Below are 19,808 nucleotides of genomic sequence, written 5' to 3'. Positions count from 1 at the left end.
CATGTCCTTCACTAAACCACATCACTAAGCTCTACATCTAAATGGCTTTTAAATACCTCCAGGATGGTGACTCAGTCACTTCCCTAGGCAGCCCATTCCACTACCTAACAACCTTTTGCATAAAGACAACACGTAGGCCTCTACTGGATATATAAATCTAAAGAAAAGGGTTGAGTGAAGTTTCAGTCTCAATTCAAACTTTTAACAGGACAAACTTTTTCCTTCAGAACACTTTTTTGTTTGTCGTCTGTGTTGGAAATGAATGCTGTGTTTGAGCACAGGTTGTGTCATGTGGGTGCAGTGACAACTAAAGTGCCATTGTGCATTTACATTCCAGTGTCATTATCACAAAAATTCACATCAATACAAAACCACCAATAGCAGCTGCTTTCCTCTCTCCATGCCTTTGGCAGTGGTCTCCATCCTTCATTCCCAAATCACAGACATCATGCGGAGAGGTTTTCCTCTTGGTGAAACCCCTGAAATACCATTCATTTCCCAAGGAAATGACTCTGTCCTGCTATTTTGTTTTTTTCTTTTAAACAGAAAGAGTTGTTAATCTGCCAAACCAAGGACAAGCAAATTATGGCATTGCTGCCAAAGACAGCAAGTGGGCAAATTAAAGCATCACCTGGCTCAGCTGTAGGAAAACGGAGTTTTAGCAGCACCAGAAAAGAAGGTGCCAGCTAGAGCCTGCCTAGATGAAATTCCTTCTGGCACATATTTGTGCCTCCAGATACAACATGTAGGATTTTGGGATGGTGAAACTGATCTTTTATTTTTCAAACAAAGCCTGCAATCTCATAGACATCATCACAAAGAGCTAAAATAATATCCATGTCATGATAGTAGTACTCAGTGCTGAACTGGAGAGAAGAAAACAAGATCTACATTATAACTGTAGGTATCACAGTTTAACTGTGGAAAAAAAAAACAAAAAAAAAAAAAAACACTTTTTTTTCCCCCAAAAAAAGAAGTCACTTGGTATCTGTAAATCATACTCCAAAATCCTCCCACCAGATCCACACAAAGGACCCCCTCTCAGTCTGTAGCACAAGCTGAACTAACAGAAGGAGTTTGCCCATAGAAGATCAGAAAATGATTCTTGAATGATTCTTGAAGTCAGTAGATTCATGCAAGCATAGCACCAGCAGTTTAACTGAAGCCACAGGAGTCCTCTCCAAAGCACAAGGTCCTTCTATATTTGTGGGTAAGAGGCATAACTGGCAATCCCACAGTGGTTTGCATGGTTTCTTGACATGCGGATATAGCCATCGTCACCAAAACGCACACCCCAACTTTTGGGAGAAGAAACTATCTATTAGACATTAGAAAAAAAAATCCTTTTTCTGTGAAGCAGCAGCTTTATCAACATTCTAACATTTTTGAGGTCTCTGTCACAGAGCTTTTTACAGGCAAGCGATGGAATAAAACCATTCAGACGTCCTTGTGTCTGTGATGAAGTGTTTTGATCAACTGCTTCACGGAACTTCAAATTCCGGATTAAGTTTCAACAGAACATATCAACATAAAGGGAACTTTAAATGCATTTAAAATACTTATACACACTTTAAGTTCCTTCACATTGCTAGGAGGATGTAAAGATTTCTTTGATGTGGTTAAGCATGAATCCCTAGAGAACAGTTTAAGGCCCAATACCAGTGTTCAACTCTGTAACAACTCCCATCACGTAGGCATCCAGCTAGCTGACCTTCCTCTAATCTATATAAATATCAGTTGCTATAAAATCTGTAGTCTGAGGCTGCCAATGTGAACAAAGGGAGATGACCTATGAGAAGCCTACCACGGTAGATAGTGAGCATGTAGATTTTGTTGACTTAACTGCAGTGCATTTACCTGTTTTTCACAAGCCAGTAATCCTTATCATTTAGGGTGCCATAACCAATCACGAGTACTCCATGATTCACCTCCTGTGTGCACCGTGGGTCATCATACACACCTGCAAAGCAACAGAGTTTGAAGAAAGCATGCCAGCAGCCCACCAGACCCCATCAGCAAAGCAGGCCTAAATTCAACAGTGTCTATGCTAGAGGCTGATAGCAGCTAATGCTACTATCTTAGGTTTTGTCATATTGGTGCCTTATCTAGCGACTGAGGCCTGACTTGCCATATTCAACCTATATTTAAGTTTCATAAGCTTTACAGGTAGAGAGAGACAGAAGACAAAACATGGCCACAGATCTGTGTGGCCTCCGGGGTGAAAAGGACGTACCTGACTTGTACAAGAAGAATGTGGGCTGGGTTGCATCAATGGCAACAGAGACTGGTCCAATATTGGCTACAGCATCTTTCAGGGCTGCTTCATCAGCATATGGGAGCTCAACATACTTGGAGCAAGTGGCAGCTCGTGTGGAAACGTTATATTGACATGTCCCGTTCTGGTAGATACAAGCAGGAGTTAAGAAGAGGAACACATGGAATCTACCAGGAGCATCTTAAGTCTTTCAGGTACTTGTTTTTCTGCCAGCCCCCTTTTACTTCACGCTACCCTATTCGCTTTTCTTTAACCACCATTTTTCTGTACACAGAATTACAGAGTGGATGGCAGAAGGGACCTGAAGAGGTTGTGTTGTCCATCTCACTTCCCCACAGCAAGAACAGCTAAACCATTTTATTAGTATTCTCTGCCCTTTTTTTCCTATAAACCTCCAATGATAATACTTCTACCATTTTGCTAGAGCAACTGTCACTGCTTCCTCACCCTTCCCATCAGAAGATTAACCTCACATTTAACTTAAATCTCCTCTATTGTAAATTAAGCCTGTGGCTCCTCATTCTCTCTCTAGACACAGGTAACAGCATCTTTCATCCCTGTAGCTGCGTTATGCGTGTTTTAAGACTTGTATTTCACTTTCCTCCTTGAACTAAAAAGCTGTTCCTTTGACTTTCTATCACATGCCATGTTTTCAAGACACCAGGGCATCTATTTTTTTGTCTCTGGTCAACAAGACACTTAGCAGGAGGATATTTATTTGCTCGTGGCTCAACAATGTGAAACAACATCAGGAACAGCATGCTGCAGAACTTACACAGCATCTTTTCAAGAAACTGTCTAAATGTAGTTCACTGGAAACCTCTGCCTGCTGAAATGGTAGAAATACAAATATCCCATTTTTAAACTACTGAAGATGGAATAATACAGAGAGCTCAGAACAGGGCCCAGGAGTGCTGTCCCATTTTTCTCTTCCATGTGTTGTGATGCCTCATAATTTATGTAGGACAGAAATGAACCTGTAGAAAGTCTGGCTCCAAGAATTCATTCACCCATGAAGGGAAAAAAAAAAAAAAAAAAAAAAAAAAAAGAAAGCTGAAGTTCTTTTCCCCAGGGTTCCCAGGATTTAAAGAATCATCTGCAAAGACTACGACTATACAGGAGACTGGTGAAAACCAAGACAGAGGGAAACCAAAATTGGAGGAGGGAGGGGGCAGCCACGCAAGAGAGCAAAACAAATTACCACCTTGCTTCCTCACTCCTTTTAACACCCGGGTGTTTCTCTAAGGATTTCACATACTGTTTCAGAATGATGCCTACCTGAGCCATGTATGGGTAGGATTCATCCGAGTCAATCCCATTGTTGTCTATGATGTACTGGAAAGCTCTGGTCATAAACCCTCCACTGCAGCCCTTGTTCCCATACATCATGGAGCAGTCAACCAGGTTCTGCGCGCTCAAGGACACCAGCTTCCCCGTTTTCAGCTTCACTTGGGCTTCAAGGGCTCCCACGGCACTGAAGGCCCAGCATGACCCGCAGGCACCCTATAAAAGCCCCAGCAAGGCTCAGGCACTGTCCCATGCTGCCCCAGCATGGACCAGGATGGGGAGAGCTTCGCACCTGGTTCTTCACCTCTGTGACACAGCCCTTCTCTCGCCAGTCCATGGTGTCCGGGATGCTGCCGCCTAGCTGCGGTTGGTACATGGAGGACCGGTTGTGTCCGTGGGGAACTTTCAGCCCAGTCAGCAGAGCAGACACTTCCTCACTGGTCTGAGGGTAGAAGCACCAGTTCATGATGCCCCTTCATCTAATAAGGCTTACATGGGGGGCATGGGAGGTGGCAATGGGTTTCCCTCAAGCTGAAGGAGTTAGAGGGTTTGGGGAGATCCCTACCTTTTTACGTATTTTACATTTGAGTTCTAGCTGCTCATTGACAAAGGCAAGAAAAAGAAAATATGAAACTTGACTCCAGCCCCAGAAATCCCTAGAAGCCAGTATGTCTCATTAACCAACACTACAGTCTTGGGGTATGGAAGGAGTACAATTTGCACATACACATAATGACCAAGACCAAGTTCACACACCGCAAACACTAAGGTAATGGGGAGATTTCCTCACACCTGATTGCCTCACGCGGGCAGGCTGAACATGGCAGCGTCAGGGCCGTGCCTACTGGAGGCCAAAAGGAGAGGACGGACCAAGAAGGGCTGTCAGGAGCTTCTCTACCCCAACCCACTTATACATCCTGTTTATCCATCTGTCCGTGTCCCCTGCCCAGGTAACTTGTGAAGCAGCTGACCACCTTGGGGTGTCACATACCATGTCAGCCAGGTGGTTCATGCCTAGCTGATAGGAGTGCAGCCCCAGGGAGTGCTCCAGGTTGTGCAGCGTCACGAGGCGCAAGTTCCTCTCCCACGTCACGCGTCGCTCCCCTTCCTCTTTCTGAAACCAAACCCAACCCGGCAGCGCTGTGGTGGGTAGCAGAGGCCCCCCAAAGCTATTTCACCCCTGCCCTGGAAGGTTGCTGCCCCTCCCTACCCCCCCCCACCAAACCATGCCCCTCACACTGCCCCTACCTGGTGACGATACTCTTTACCATGGGCTTTCTTCCAGAGCTGCCAGTGCCAATCCAGCGTGGGGTCAGGCTGCCCCAGCACAGCTGCCAGCACAGCCAGGAAGGCAACGTATGCGAGCAGCTCCATCTTGCGCAGCCGGGCCCAGGGAGTTGTTGCAATGCCGCACAGGCACTGGGAGCCACGGGCTCAGAGCTGGAGTGGGGCCGTGCTTGACCGCTGTGTGACAAAGCCGGTTTGGTAAGGGAAGCAGAGCAGGTCAAGGTGTCATCACCGGGCTCCCCAGTGTGCCCCTGGCAGGGTTTCCACACTAGGTGACGCCAACTGCCCCATCCTGCCCACAGCCCTGCGCCTGCCACCCTGTGATCCGGGAAGAGGAATCCCACCAGGACTCAAAGTGCCCTTGGGGAAAGCTCAGCTGGACACAACCCGTGCCCATTCACACACTGGTGGGCAGGGACATATCCAGACATGCATCAGCTGGTGCTTCCACCCTGAGAAACCCTTATTCATCCCCCTGGCCAGGCGTCTGCTTTCACAAACCTATGTTTTACAGCACCTAAAAGCAAAACAAAACAAAACAGCACACCTATTTTCATGCATCTGATATCTGCCAGCTCTCAAAGAGGGGCTGCTGCAGAGGGGTGCTTGGAAGAGATTAGATAGAGACAAAGCCCCATGTACAAACATTTATTCAGTTCTACTTCCTCAATGCTCAGTTCTCCCACAATTGTAAGACACAAATGCAACCCACATACCTGGGCAGCCTTCTGCCAGCTCAGGGAGCACAGACACCAGCGGAGGGATGCCAGGGGCCTGTCCAGTGTCCCCACTGCCACCCCAGGGCTGGGACACACGGGGGCTCACACATACAGTGACCGCAGCTGCGACTCGCAGATCAAATCACATGAGCTGAGAAATGAGGAAATGCTCTGATTTCGTTTTCACTTAGCTGAGACCATGCCCGTGGCGCCTGATCCAGCTCCTCCACTCCTGACAGAGGAGGCCATACATCAGTGCAATTAAAGCAAGCACAAAAAAAAAAAAAAAAAAAAAAAAAAAAAAAAAAAAAAAATCACTTAATCACTTTTTTTCTTCTCAGACCGGAAGATGTGGTTTAAACATGGCCACATTCTGGAGCTGAACCTGATGCATCTGTGGCCGGTCCCTGCTGCACTGCAGAGAGAACTGCATTTAATGCACATTAAGTTGCAGGCAGCACAATCAGTCTGGAAACTCAGCAGCGAGTGTCCTTGGAACTTCACCAGACTCCCCCCTAGAGGAGAGCGAGGCAGGAGGACACATTCCTCTGCACCATGCAACATAAAATGGCTGCAAGAAACCATCTTCTGTGAGAGGAGGAGGAAGCAGCATGATGTCACAGGAGCTTTAAGATTCAGCTGAGTCATTTTCTGAAAGGCAGCTGTATCTGCTGGAGGTTGCAAGAGAGCAATGATAGAGAACCCTCCACCTAAATACTTTAAGTAATTCCCAAAAGATTTCCCCTTACTGGTGGATGTTCCTGGGGAGAGTGAATGAAATGGTCATACGTGAGACACTTGAGCAATCCAGCTGCGATCGCTCACAATTTCCACTGCTCATCTGTAGAAATACAACTGGGTTCCTAAGAAAGGTAAGGCTAGAGCTAGATCCACACATGCCTGATCTGCAGGGTGAGCGGTGGCATCTCAAGAGCTCGTCCCAGAGCTGGAGGCCCATTTAAATCTGGGAACAGGTTCCATAGCTAGCGACCCCACAATAGATCACACAGTTCCTCACCAATCCAATGTAGCCCTCACTGCCAAAACACACCCCTGAACTTTTGGAAGAAGGAAAAAATAAAATTAGACAACAGGAAGAAACTGCTTCTTTCCCGTGCCATCCCTCCATCACTGCCACTGAGTTTTTATTGTTGTTGTTAATACTGAACCCACTCTCTGCTACAACCCAGGTCATGTTCTGTCCCCAGCCGTCACAGATTTTGCCAAACTTTCATCTTCTGGCAAAAAGAGAGGCTGAACCTTCTCACTGATACCTTCTCACTGCTAGATGTTGCTGCCCCTAACTCTTCTTGATGGAGGAAGCAGAGGGAAATGATTTATTTTTTTTTTCTACACACTGGAGTGTGTCAAAGCCACCAGGAAAATACAAGGCAAAGGTACACAAATTGTTTTTTGCATTCTAAAAATACATATTTTGAAAAAGGCCTACCAAGGCCAGAAATTAGACCTACAGGAGGAAACCAGTGTTTCTTTAGCCCAACACTGACATGAGAGCAAGGGAGTGCTGTTTAGAGAACTACCCCCATTTTGTTTGTTTTCAGTTGCTGAACGTAGCTTTGCTGACATCACAAGTTTTTCCTAGAGATGCAGCTGTATGAGCAGGACTGTTGCATTTCAGCACTTTTTTGTTGTTGTTGGTTTCTTCTACATTTTGAACAGTAAAAAAAAAACATCCAGAGATGCACTGAAAGGTAATTCCAGACAAGGAGCAGCCCAGCTACAGCAATCCTTTATGCTATGGCTCCAGAACAATGAGCTACACAGAAGCATTTTCACTATGTCCATCGTGGTTTATAGGTCTTAATTAAGGGCCCATCACAATGCTTTTGTGATTGATTTGGGCCCTCAAACACACCTAAAGAAAGCTGTCCTGCACTTAAAAGCTGTTTTATTCCAGCAGCATGGTATAAGGAGGTCAGAGAGCTGTGCACCCACCTGCCCCGAAAGGAATTATATTCACTCTCCAGGGACATTACTGATGCCACTGATGCCTGTCACCAGGAATTAAGGCAAGATAAGTTAAATGCAAGTGAAAGTCAAAGCTGCAAAAATTTACATTCAGTGAAGGCAGGCTGCCAGAAGGGAAGATGCACCCACTTGGTGCAGGAGGAAGGTGGGCTGGCTGGCACCCATGCAGGCAGAGACTGTACCTACACTGGCACCAGTGTCCTGCAGTACAGCTTCATCAGTGTGTACAGGAGCTGCCCATGCCACTGAGGTCATAAGCAAGACACACCATCCTGGCTAAAGCAGGAAAGGGAAAAATGCAGGGATGTTGTGCAGTATCTCATGCAAGAGACCTGGTGAGGTACAGACACTATGCCTGGTTGTGCCCACAAGGGACTTTCATCCCAGTTAGCAGAGCAGCCACTTCCCTGCTGGTCTGGGAGGAAAGCAGCATGCCTGCATTCACCATATGCTGATGTTTGACTTTGTACATCAGAGGAGCATACCATAAAAACAAGAAAAAAGCTCATTTTTAACTTTTATTTTTTTCTTTTGGTGTAAATTTCTAAAGCAAATATCGCCTTGCCTTCCTGTTAGGGCTCACCATGAGCTTTGCTGCAGCCATTTTTGCAATTTGTTTCATTAAAAGGAGCTCTTGGGTTTCACTGGGGGGGGGAGGGTGATGTGGGGATTGGGCTGCAAAACACCACCCAGTCCTGGCATGGACATTCACCGTGAAGCCAGGGCACTGCAGCCTGCACCAGCTGCTTATTTCTAACTCTGCTTTACTTCCACTCCTTTGGTCCCCCCCATTTCTTCAGCCTGCTGCAAGAGTCCTGCAAAACCAGAGGAGATCTTTCCCATCTCCAGCCAACAAAGGAACCAGGCACTACTTTTTCCTGTTCTAAGGCCACCAGTATTTCCTGGTCCCCATGGTGGCAGCAGCCCCTTCTGTCCTGCTTTGTCCCAGCCAGCTCCAACCACTCCGGGAGGGAACGGCTTCCCCCCAACTGCCCCCCCCCAGAACGCCCCTCTCAGAACTGTGTCAAGGCAGCACAGAGCAAATCAGACTGAGCTTTATTCCCAACGTTGTTTATTTTAAAAATAAAACCATATTTTCCACAGCCCCCTGGGCTGAAGGGGGAGACAGGCAGGAGGGCCAGATCACACACTCAGCACAGGGAGGTCCATGTCTGGCTCCCAGAGGCAAAGACTGGCACCAGGCCAGTTTGCACAATCATCTCCAGACAGATCAGCCCCGTGGAGCTGGCCAAACCTGGCCCAAGCATCCACTGCCCTGGGAAGGTGGCATCAGGCACACGTCATGCTGATGGGGCCTGGGATGAGCTGATGGCAGCGGTTCTCTGTAGCTGGGAACTTGCCCCTCACCTGGGTGAGATTTCTCATGGGGGAGCAGCAATGCCCCTGGAGCGATAGCAGCTTCGGAGACTGAGAACGAAAGGTGTGAGTCTGAAGACAGAAGCAGGGCAGGGCAGCCTGATGGGCACAGGAAGGGAGCAGGCTGGGAGTGCTCACATCTTGGGGAAGCTGGCAAGATTGGCGATGCCACAGGCGTTGTTCATGTTGCGTGCCAGGAGCACGTAGCCTTTGTTGCCCCACTCCTCACCCCAGCTGCAGCACAAGAAGGAACAGCCTGAGCTACCAGCAAAGCCTAGGCAAACCCTGACCCAGAAGATCTGTCCCGTCATACCTGTTCTTGATGATCCAGTGCTTGGTGCCCTTCTGCGTGCCATAGCCCACTGCTAGCACCGCATGGTTGATGTTTTCAGCATTACAACTCTCATCATAATACACACCTAGGGAACAGGACAGGTGATCACACTTGGGACAAACCACCTGGCCGTGACTCAGTTTCCCCAGGCTGATAATGATCTGGCCACCAGCAGAGTAGGGGTTCCCCCCGGCTCTCACCCCGGCTGTAGAACTGGAAGGAGGGCAGGCTGGCATCAATGCCCACAGAGACGGGTCCAATCCTGGCCACAGCCCTCTTCAAAGCTTTCTCATTGCCTTCAGGAATTTCCCGATAGCCACGGCACTTGGCCGCCTTTCCGGTGGGGCTGTACATGCAGCTCTCGTCCTGCACAGAACCAGCAGGGGCCAGGTGAGAAGGGGACGGGAAGGTCACCCTGGGGGGGTGCAGGTTACCCAACCCAGCCTCCCAGACCCTGACCTGGCCAATGTAGGGGTAGGCATCCTCCGAATCTATGCCGCGGTTCTGCCGGACATACTCGAAGGCATTGGTCATGTAGCCACCACCACAGCCATTGTTGTTGGCCACGCAGTCCACCAGGTTTTGAGGGCTGAGCGAGAGCAGCTTCCCTGTCTTCCGCTTCAGCTGCCCCTCCAGTGCGCCCACCGAGCTGAAGGCCCAGCACGAGCCACACTGGCCCTATGGGGACGCAAGGGGTAAAGGCAGGGAGCTGACGCACTCTGGACACCCCAGCACCCCCAGGGGCACCCCACTCACCTGGTTCTTGACAGGTGTCACGTAGCCCTTCCTCCTCCAGTCCACAGCAGCAGGAGCTCTGTCAGTCCAGTCAGGGATATAGAGTGTCTCGTTGTGGTGTGGGCGGCTCCGGGGAACCTTCAGGCCTGTCATTGTCCTCACCACCTCCTCACTGGTCTGTGGAAGGAGCCGAAGCAGGTGGGTGAAGCCATAGGGCTACTGGGCAGAGCACCCAAGGGTGCTCTGACTGTCCCCTCTCTCCCACCCCATCGCCGGCCCCCCAGTCACTCACCATATCACCCAGGTGGTTCATGGCCAGCTCAAAGGTATGGACACCCAGCGTATGCTCCAGGTTGTGAGTGTTGATATACTTGAGGTTTTTCTCCCAAATCAGCCTCCGTGCCACCTCATCCGCCTGCGCCACAGGGTGAGACAGTGTCGGGGCACAGCACAGGATGAATGGGTCCTGCCCACGTCCCCCTGCCACCATGGGGACTCACTCCACTGCTTCACACCCCAAAAGATACCAGCACCAACCCCATGCAGATGTCACCTCCCTGAGATCTGTCACCCCATTCCCCACGTAGCCCCAGTAATCTCCAGGGTCCAGTCCCCTCCTGTGGGGCTCTGCCGTACCTCACCATTGTACTGCTTGCGGTACGTTTTCTTCCACAGGTCCCACTGGATATCCAATGCCCGCTCAGGCTGCAGCTGGGCCACCACCGTGGGGACAAACAGGACCAGCAGTGTGGGCCACCACATCCTGGGGGACAGACAGACACTGTGGGATGGGGACAGAGGCCATCTGAGCCTGGTAGTGCTGGAAGGGAAGGACAGGACCCTGTGCATACCCCAGTTTCAGGGGATAGTCCCTGTGCTGGTGCTGGAAGGGACCCAAACCCTGCGGCCACAGGAGCCTCGGGCTGTAGGGGACTGGAAATCTGTGACCACCCTGTTAAGGAGTGGTGGGAGACCAGCACCATCCCCATGGGGACCAGGACCCTCAGGCCATGCTGCTGTCAGGCCTTGGGGGACCAGGACCCACTGCCCGCCCTGTTTTCCAGGCCAGGGCCCTGCTGCAGGCAACACTGGCTGCACGCAGGCATCACATGAGCAGGGCATCTGGTTCCCATTACAGCCCCGCTGAAGCCTTCCTCACAGCCTCCAGCTCCACCAGGGCTCCCCAGACCCCAGGGAATCCAGGTCTGGGGGTACAGGCTGGAGGGGACCAGGAGCCCTGCCCCCCTGGTTGCTTTAACCATTAAGACCCTTAAGTCCTCTTTCTCGCCAAGCCCCCAGGGCAGAGCAGGGGACACCAGCCCAGGAGTGCAGCCCCCACCCCCACTCCCTGCTCTGTGCCCGTTTCCCATTTCGTATCCCTAACAGGGAGAGCCCTGAGATGGCCACGTAGGGCCCCATTTCCACCCATCCCTGCTGGGCTCACTTTCCCTGGAGGGCAGGAGCCACCCAAGTGTCCCAGCAGCACCCTGACAGGCCCTGGGCTGCCTGCAGGACCCTCACCCACTTACCCCGACATCCTGCTATCGGTGGGAGCGTGCCACAGCCCGGACTGGGGATGCAGCTGCCGCATCCACAGCTCTTTTATGCTGATGGATTGAGGAAGTTGGAGGCAGCTGGAAAATTTTGGCAGTCGCCTGGGATTGCACAGTGTTGAAGAGGAGGAGGAAACAGGAGGGGGGAGAAGGGAGGGGGGTATGGCAAGAGCTCTACCCTGGCTTCACGTGATGCTGTAGGGCAGAGCTGAGTCAGCCCCAGCCCAGGGACCAGCAGCTTGGGGTCTGTTCCCAGGGGCACTCTGCTGCCCTGCTGGAGACCCCCGAGCCAGCCCAGCACCCCACAGAGGGCTGAGCACCCGCTTGCTTCAGGAGCGGCATCGCACAGCAGGATTAGGCCTGAGCAGTTCAGGGTCATTGTGCAATGCTTGGAGCACTCAGCATAGGGCCCCAGCTCTGCCTGTGGCTGCTCTCCCGCTCTGTGACCTCCTGCTGGGGCAGGATTTGGGCCACCCCAGACACCCAAGCCCCCGCTGGGGGGGACGGGTCTGGGAGAGCTGCGGCCCCATGGCCCAGCCTAGCGTCCAGGCAGCACGGCCATGGGGAAGCAGGGCCAGACGGTGCTTTCTGCTGTGACTGTCACCCCATCATGTGGCTCCCATGGGGACGAGTCAGAAAACCCTCCTTATTCACATTCCAGAGGGCCCCGCTGTGACACCACCATCCCTATGCCTGCATTCACCACCCCTGTCCCTGCAGACCCCACAGGGACATCTTCACCCAAACAGGGATGAACCACCCCAGGGCCACGCTAGGAGCAAGGGGCACTGAGAGGACGGGGGCTGCACTGCATCCATGCCACCATCCCCAAAGGCTCCCCTCAGAGGGAGGGACCCACATCCTCCACCATTGCCCCTGCCCCCCCCCAAGTGCACCCTCCCCAGCTGCTGAGGAGCAGGGGCTGAATCAGACCAGAGCTCTGCCACACATTCACCCCCCCCCCCCCCAGGCGGCCCCAAGCACGGGGCCTTGACTCGTCTGCATGTGATTGAGCCACAGCCCCGCAGCCACAGCACAGCTCAGGGCCACGCTCCCCTGCCCCAACCTGCACCAGGCAGGGGCTGGAGATGGGTCAGGGGCAAGGAGGGCTAACGGGGGTACCAGGGAGGTGCACTCTCCCCAGCTGCAGGGAGGGCAAGGCAATCCACGCAGGCCCCAGCCAGGCTCCAACATGAGCCAGCAGATCACAAGGGCTGCTAATGGGTTCCAGACCACAATCTGCAAGCAATTAAAGAGGGGGGAGGGGAAGGAAGGGAAGAGCTCGGGAAAAGGCAGCAGGTAGGCACCCGACCCCTCCGTGCTGGCCTGGCATCGCTGCCAGGCTCAGAAAGGGGATTCGGGGCAACCCTGACAGGGGCACAGCCCCAGGGCAAAAGCTGGAGGTGGTAGAGGGGAGGCAAGCAAGGAGGCAGCAATAACACAGAGCTTTGAAAAAGGGAAAATATCTTGTTGTAAAATCTCTGCTACATATAATCATCTGCAACCCCTGCACCGACAGAGCCCTGGGCCCAAAACAAGCCCCCAGAGAGGAGGGTTGGCTCCTGCCTGCCCCAAGCAATTGTATGAAAAAACACCCCCCACACACATTGAAAAATACAATTATCAAAACAGAACATGATGGAACACTCCTCACCCCCTGCTGTCCCATCACGCCCCCTGCCCTCCCCAGCTCTGTCCCTCGAGCAGCATGAGGAAGGGCACAGGTGCCAAAACCCAACCAGCCCCTTGCCACTCCTGGTCCTGAGCTGCTGCCAGCACCACAGCCAGGCCAACATTTCCCAACAGACTTGGCAATTTTTTCACCCAACAGGCTTGGCATTTGCTGGCTGCTCAGCCTATTTTCCCCAGCTGCTTGAATTGTCCATGGCAGGACCTGAAACCCGGGGTCTGCAGCAGCATCACCCACCAGAGCTTAGATGCCCATGGGCAGGAGGGAAGGGAGAAACATGCTCTAAGCCCGGGGAGATACAGACCTAACAGTTTCATCTTTTTTTCCATGCAGCCCCCAAGGTCCTGATGTGTTCAGGGGTGGGTTCAAAGCACCAACAGCAAGTCCAGCTCCCACTGCTGCCCTGGGACAGAGCTCAACAGCTGGAGATCAGTCCGGAAAGTATCAGAGCTGTAGCTTCAAAAAAGGTCAAGCTCCCCTCCAATACCCAGGGCTTGATTTATGTAGAAAGAAGAATTTTCCTCTTCTTTTGACAGGGAAGTGCTGATCCATTCTCCATCTGGTCAGGTAAGAACAGCTTCATCACTGGAGGACAGTGTGGTTTGATGCTGGTCCTTCACACACCCCCTTTGTCCTGCAAGCATGCACCACGAACCCAAGTATGAACACCCGGGACAGTTAACACCATGCTATACAAAATAGATCTCCTCTAAGCCTGAGGAAACTCCACAGCCTGACAACCAGTGAACTGGCAAGAGAGACAGCATGGGGCATGATGGGCTCCTGCAGGCAAAGAGGGACCCAACACAGTTATTGCTGGTAGCAGTTTCCCTGGATTTAAAAAAAAAAAAAAAAAAAAAAGATGGGGGATTGATCAAGGGAGGATTCCCAGCTCTGTAATAGGAGGTTTGCATTTTTCATAGGTAAATTTGAAGCAAAATTTCAAGAGTCTTCCTTCCCCAACAAAGGCAGGAGGAAAAAAAAAAAAGGAAAGTTCTGTTCCACTTCCACAGAAGAGGAACTTCTCTGTGTCTTTGTAAATACTGAAATTCATTTTTTACTTTACAGTAACACAAATGTTTCACTCAAAGCCTTCCCCATACAGACATTATCTGCTAGGTAAGTCTCCAAAATCTGCTTTTTGGAGGTTCTCCCCTCACCACTGAGACCTGAAAGTCACCACAACCCTTCCTTTCACCACACCAAAGAGGATGCCATTCCACAGGGGGGTCTCACCAACATGCAGGGAGGAGGGAGAAATGCTCAGCAGACTTCATCCAAAACAAAACCAGGTTTCCAGGAAAGATTAATATTCTTTCCCCACTGCAGTTATGCTGTTTCCTTCCAAGTCAAACTCCACAATGAACAAATCCTCCAGTTGAAATTTAAGCACAACTTGCCATCACAGAGGGAATCAAACTGTTCTTCCAGACCCTACACAGCCTGAGGAGAGCAAGATTTACCACAAGTTTTTCTGCTGAAGAATCCAGCAGATACAAAGTCAAGATTTATTAATATCTTTTTAAATCATTCTGATCCCTTTTCTTCTGCTCTCCTCCATTTTGTGATTTGGCAACAGCATCACCACATAGCAGGCATTTTTCTTTAAGACTGTGAATGTAAGAGTGAACACTGCTGTTCAGAGCACGTAGTGAAAAATGCAGTTTCCTAGCCAGTTCCTGAATGAATCCAGGGCCTCTGTGCAGTGAACCAGACATCTAGCTCCAAAATAAAGGTGAGAAACTTGATCTAGAAATGGTAAAGTTGCATGGAAAGTGCAGAGCAGTCCAATCCACCCTATCCCTCCCCCCCCAAAAAAAGCGCCCATTGAAACATTGGTTCATGACAGCATGAAACCATCAGCTGCAAACCTGATGCATCAAGAAAAAAGCTACATATGTAATATTTTTATGGCTCGTAACTATCCTGTCATTCACATGAATGACTGGGCCCCAAGAGAGTTTACGTGTCACACTGACAGAGGCCCATATTGATTGCACAGTTCACAGAAGAGATGGTGTCCAAACACACACCAACATGCCTGCAAACATGGGAATCTAAATAAAGCACACCGGACTGGAGACACTGTAACAACCTTCCAAAGACACCAAAGCTTCCACCAGTAGGTGACTCCTGACAAGAAAGCTTGCTTTTGACAAAGATTCTTACCCAAGCATCCTCCAGACTTCTGTTATACAGAGCTCACGCTTGGAAGAGTTTCTTCCAATATTTAAAAAGTTACAATACTTTTTGTGTTTTATAGAAAAGAGTCACAATATAGAAGGTTGAAATAGAACAGTATGAGCCACCTTATGAGTTCTGGGGTAAGAGGCAGGCTGTCTGCAATCCAGACTGGAATCCCCCCCTAGCAACCCAGTATGCTGAACAAAAACTGCTCACAAGCAGTTCTGGAAATGTGGGGCCATCAGGCAATGAGCATAGCTGCTCTCACAGAACTCTAGTGCTCCTCAATCCTCCTGGCAAACAGTCCTCGCTGCCAGCACCGCATGGAGGAGATGCCCGAAACCACAGCATCATCTTCCTGCACAGGCCACCCATCCTCCAGGCTGTCAGGCAGAGCTTTGCCTCCAGAAGGTTGGAAGTGTTTAGAAAGTTCAGCAGTCTTTGAAAAAAAAAAAAAAAAAAAAAAGACTTAGGTGTTTTCCTTTACACATGGATATTATATATAGCTATAGTTTGCTTTCCCCAGCACTTGTTTTATTCTGAAAAAGAAGGGAATATATTCAGTTCTGGGAACTCTTCATTGTTGTAGTTGGGTCCTTGGTCTCCCAGCATTGTCAGCATGTCCTGTGAGGATATAAGAACAGAGTTATATCTGGACTAGGATAGCACACTGGTAATTTAGTCACCTATTAGTTTGTTAGAGGAGGTACTGCAGACAAGATGTCAACTTCCCTCTCAAGGGCACATAAGGCTTGTGTCTGAGGTTGCAGGAGAACAGTGAATTTAGATCACAAGCAGTGACTGTACTGTCTCCCTTTTGAAAACTGGGAGCACCATCTCACAGGAGGAATATGAACTCCAGAGTTATCTTCACCTTATGTGGTTTTGCAAATTTTGGTGTTCTTTTTGTTGGTGGGAGTTTTGTTTTTTGTAAGTTATAGCTAGAAGGGTTAATTCAGCTGCAAAACTGGCAGAGCTTTGTGCTGATTCTGTAACACATCAAAACACAAAGCCAGTCCAGCCAAGGCATTTCTGCCCTCTGCTTCCTGGTTCCAACTCCACCAGGTTACTCAGAAGTTTGATACTTCACCAGTTATTAAACAGGGACAAGATGCCTGCACTTCAGCCCACACCTAAGCAAACACCGTTCATCCCCACAACTTTGGCCTTCACCAGTCCTCACACAGGAGGTTAAAAAAAAAAAAGCACCGTCTTACTGAGAAGACCTCAGGCTGACTTGGCTGCGGCTGCTGCACGTGCTGCTCCCCAGACGGCGGGCCATGGTGCTGTCCTTGCCACTGCGGCCACATTCCCACACCTTCTGTTGCCCGTGTCTGGAATGGAGTGGGGGTCTGCGCTGCCTCTGTTGCTGTTCAAGAGGGAACAAGCCAGCAAGTTTTTCTAGGTGCAACCTGGGGTTTTTCAGTATTTCAAAGCGCGCAACTCATTTGTGGTGTCTAGCTGTTACACCAGGAACAGGGTGAGATCTCCCCTCTAGGGAGAGCCACTAAACTGTCACATGCATTAAAACATTTGTCTGGTTCTGCCCATCTACAGGGCAGAACAACAGATGCAGGTGTCCAGAAGGGTTTGTTTTCTCTCACTTGGCCTTAAAATTGATTGAAACTCACCTGTCCAGGACCCTTGCACTATGAGTATTGTTAAATCTGTTAAGGGCAGCATCTGCCAAAGCAATAATTTAGCTGTGCTCTTAACATCTGGGCTTTCCCAACATACAACAAATACTGTAGAGCACTATCACATCAAGACAGTATCTGACTGATGCACTCAGCTCTATTCTGATGAGATTTTGTTGGTACTCCACCAACCTCCCCAACCCCCCAAGCTGTACTCACTGAAGCCAGTGCCACGGCTGGCAAGGTTTGGGTAAGCAGTGCCACTGGGGGAAGCAGTAGAGCCAGGTGCTGTCATTGGGCTGAAGGAGGATGGGGTGCCTTGGAAAGTCCCCATGCTGAATGAAGGGGGCCGAGTCTTCACTGTTTGGGATGCCACTTGCTGAACAACAACAAGAAATGGGAGAGGAATGAGAGATGCTGTTATTTGCACCCTCATTTTAACTAGAGTGAGAAGTTGAACTGGCCCAGCTTCACACCTAATGACCTGTCTCCAAAGGAGAAAGTACGTATACAGAGTATGTCCCCTTTCCATTCTTGCCCATCTGCCCTAAATTGTGCCAAACACTTTTTTCAAAGCAAAGTGCTTATCTTTGCCTGCATTTGCACAGCACCTAATGCAACAAGAAGCTGACAATGACGGGAAAGGGAAAAAAGGGTCTTAGACTACTTCAAGCACTCAAAGCAGCAAACACATTCCCTCCCATCTCTTCTTCCTCTAATATTTCTACTGAGAAAATAGTAGAAAGGAACTAATTAAAACCAACAGCTATGGTGAGGTGTGGGGTAAAGTAGAGAGCACAGCGTAGCCCAGCAATTCACCCCAACAGCCATTGGTATTGCAACCCTTCAAGCTATTCAAATGCCAATGTGAGCAGTAAAAAGCACTCAACACACAGCACTGCTCTGCTAGCGAGTTAAAGCAGGTTGATTCATGCTGATGAGAAGGGCCTGTGGCACGGTGGGGGCTCAGAGCTTGCACAGAGGGTTCATACTTTGCTACCTGGGGTGTGAATGGTGGCCGAGTCCCCGGAGCCCAGTTGGTTCCGCTGACCTGAGCAGGGTTGGAGTGGCGTGAAATCTGTGCTAAGATCCGGCCTGCTGATGAGGGCTGTTGCTGAATAATGTTCACAGGAGGTACCATGCTGCTGCTCCTGGAAGAAGGGAGAGGCACTCAGAAGGATGCTAGGTATCACATACAGGACAAGCAAGCAAAAACTCCATCCATGCAACTTACTGGTAGGGGAAAGTGAGCCCAGAAACATGGAGTAACTTTGCTCACATGCCAGTGTTCAACACGTTGCCCTGCTACAGACAGCTAGCAGGAGCTGCTGGGTTTGTAAGCAGGACTACTCTCACCCAGCTCAATTCTTACACTACAGTCTAGGCATGTCCAAGAGCTATAGCTACCCCACAGATAAGCTTCAGTAAGCAAAACAGCAGAGGGATATCAGGAAAAAAGTCTGATGAGGTGATGATGAGGATGTGGACTTGTACAGCAGAGGAGATGCTGGGCCAACTGAGGAGGGCCCCCTCAAAGCTCCTGTACCTCTGACCAAGAGCCGAGTGGCACCAGACAGTAGAGTGGGGTACAGAAGCCCTTGCCTCCCCACCCCTCAAAGGGAAAGAGGCCTGGATGGGCTCCCCCTGTATTTTCTGTGCACACTATGTAGGAATGTATGGACAATCACTGCCATGCACGCTGGGGCTAAGAGTCCACATCTTTTGCGGAGGAAGACACAAACTGAACTGGAACAACTGCAGGACAAGATAAAGCTAACACAAGGCCATTCAATGCCCAGCACAGGAAGCCTCACCTGAAGTTCTCGGCAGGCCGTGATGGAGTAAAAGTGTTACCCTGTGGAAAGATGGGCTGGTTGGCAGGGACTGTGCTAGCAGGAATGGCTTTGTTCTGGTCTGTGGAGAGAAGTCAAGAGAGTCACCAGTAGGAACAGGGACAGAGAACAAGCCAGAGACATGCCTATGTGAAAGAATACTGTTTTGAGCCAAAGCATCATATGTGACTGTTCCTTATCCAGACACGGACTCCAGATGCTTTTGTAAAATCCCATTTAGTTTGATTTCCTCTCCACTTCCCAATAAACTTTGTATTAAGGTCTGCTGGGGATAAAGCATCCACTACATCCTATATTCAGACTAGGAATTATCTCTGGGGTCAAACATGAAGGATCAGACTAAGGCAGGCAGTCTGACACAGAGCTGGAAACAATTTATCACCCACCCCCTTCCCACACCTCTCCAGCAACACACTGGCTGCAGGACAACAGTGTTACAACAGCACCTTAGCGTACTCAGGAGTTATTCACCCAGTGTCAGTCACCACTGTTCTGCAAGACCTAGGCTGCCAGAGTCATGCTGAACATCTGCATCCAGAGCTGCTCTGCATGACTGAGCAAAGAGCACTTGAATCAAAACTGAAATCGGATAAACATGCCCCCAGATGCATCTCACAAGCCCAGCGTTCCCTACCTGTATTGATACTGCTGTAGATTTCACTGAACCTTGGGTCCCTCTCCTGACCAAAAAGGCTCTCTGCTTTCTCCAATGGCTTGCTGTGTTCTGGGCCAGCAGCAGTCACAGGCTGAACAGAAACCTGGAAGCAGGTACAAGTGTGAGCCATGAGTACATCAGGCACAAAGGAAGTCAGCAAGCAAGGAGAACAGCTGAGGGCTCTATACACAAAGACCTCACATGCAGGAGGCCACGCTGCTCTCCTGACTCCT

At 50.1% G+C, this 19,808-nt stretch overlaps 3 protein-coding genes across 12 annotated transcripts in view; all 3 read right to left on the bottom strand.

Moving 5' to 3' along the window:
* Window positions 1-966: 966 nt before the first annotated feature.
* Window positions 967-5,650, bottom strand: CTSS (cathepsin S). The gene is made up of 8 exons (XM_032204662.1): window positions 5,566-5,650; window positions 4,811-5,026; window positions 4,554-4,676; window positions 3,855-4,004; window positions 3,554-3,778; window positions 2,234-2,399; window positions 1,858-1,960; window positions 967-1,298 (listed from the first exon to the last, which is right to left on the bottom strand). The coding sequence occupies exons 2-8, from the start codon at window positions 4,934-4,936 to the stop codon at window positions 1,199-1,201; spliced, it is 993 nt and encodes a 330-aa protein (XP_032060553.1). The 5' UTR covers window positions 4,937-5,026; window positions 5,566-5,650; the 3' UTR covers window positions 967-1,198.
* Window positions 5,651-8,607: 2,957 nt separating this feature from the next.
* CTSK (cathepsin K) lies at window positions 8,608-11,706 on the bottom strand. 2 transcript variants are annotated; one of them, XM_032204410.1, is made up of 8 exons: window positions 11,533-11,706; window positions 10,640-10,784; window positions 10,296-10,418; window positions 10,025-10,180; window positions 9,728-9,946; window positions 9,469-9,634; window positions 9,248-9,353; window positions 8,608-9,168 (listed from the first exon to the last, which is right to left on the bottom strand). In XM_032204410.1, exons 1-8 carry the CDS (start codon window positions 11,592-11,594, stop codon window positions 9,069-9,071), a joined length of 1,077 nt encoding a protein of 358 aa, XP_032060301.1. In that variant the 5' UTR covers window positions 11,595-11,706; the 3' UTR covers window positions 8,608-9,068. The 2 variants fall into 2 exon arrangements, with proteins under 2 accessions (XP_032060301.1, XP_032060302.1); XM_032204411.1 differs by having other exon boundaries at window positions 10,640-10,766; window positions 11,533-11,705.
* A 1,296-nt stretch (window positions 11,707-13,002) lies between these two features.
* ARNT (aryl hydrocarbon receptor nuclear translocator) overlaps window positions 13,003-19,808 on the bottom strand; it is a 29,387-nt gene continuing 22,581 nt past the window's right edge. For 7 of the 9 annotated variants that reach the window (XM_032204380.1, XM_032204384.1, XM_032204382.1 and 4 more), the window contains 6 exons: window positions 19,555-19,678; window positions 18,882-18,981; window positions 18,068-18,218; window positions 17,287-17,446; window positions 16,648-16,799; window positions 14,115-16,054 (listed from right to left, as the gene is read on the bottom strand). In XM_032204380.1, the coding sequence (XP_032060271.1) occupies window positions 15,965-16,054; window positions 16,648-16,799; window positions 17,287-17,446; window positions 18,068-18,218; window positions 18,882-18,981; window positions 19,555-19,678 (777 nt within the window). In that variant the 3' untranslated portion in view covers window positions 14,115-15,964. Of the gene's footprint in view, window positions 13,881-14,114; window positions 16,055-16,639; window positions 16,800-17,286; window positions 17,447-18,067; window positions 18,219-18,881; window positions 18,982-19,554; window positions 19,679-19,808 lie in introns of those variants that run through there. The other 2 variants (XR_004254243.1, XM_032204383.1) reach the window with 2 other exon arrangements.

Source organism: Aythya fuligula, chromosome 28 (assembly GCF_009819795.1).
Source record: "Aythya fuligula isolate bAytFul2 chromosome 28, bAytFul2.pri, whole genome shotgun sequence".
Classification (NCBI taxonomy): Eukaryota; Metazoa; Chordata; class Aves; order Anseriformes; family Anatidae; genus Aythya; species Aythya fuligula.
This window is presented reverse-complemented; position numbering and strand designations above follow the sequence as displayed.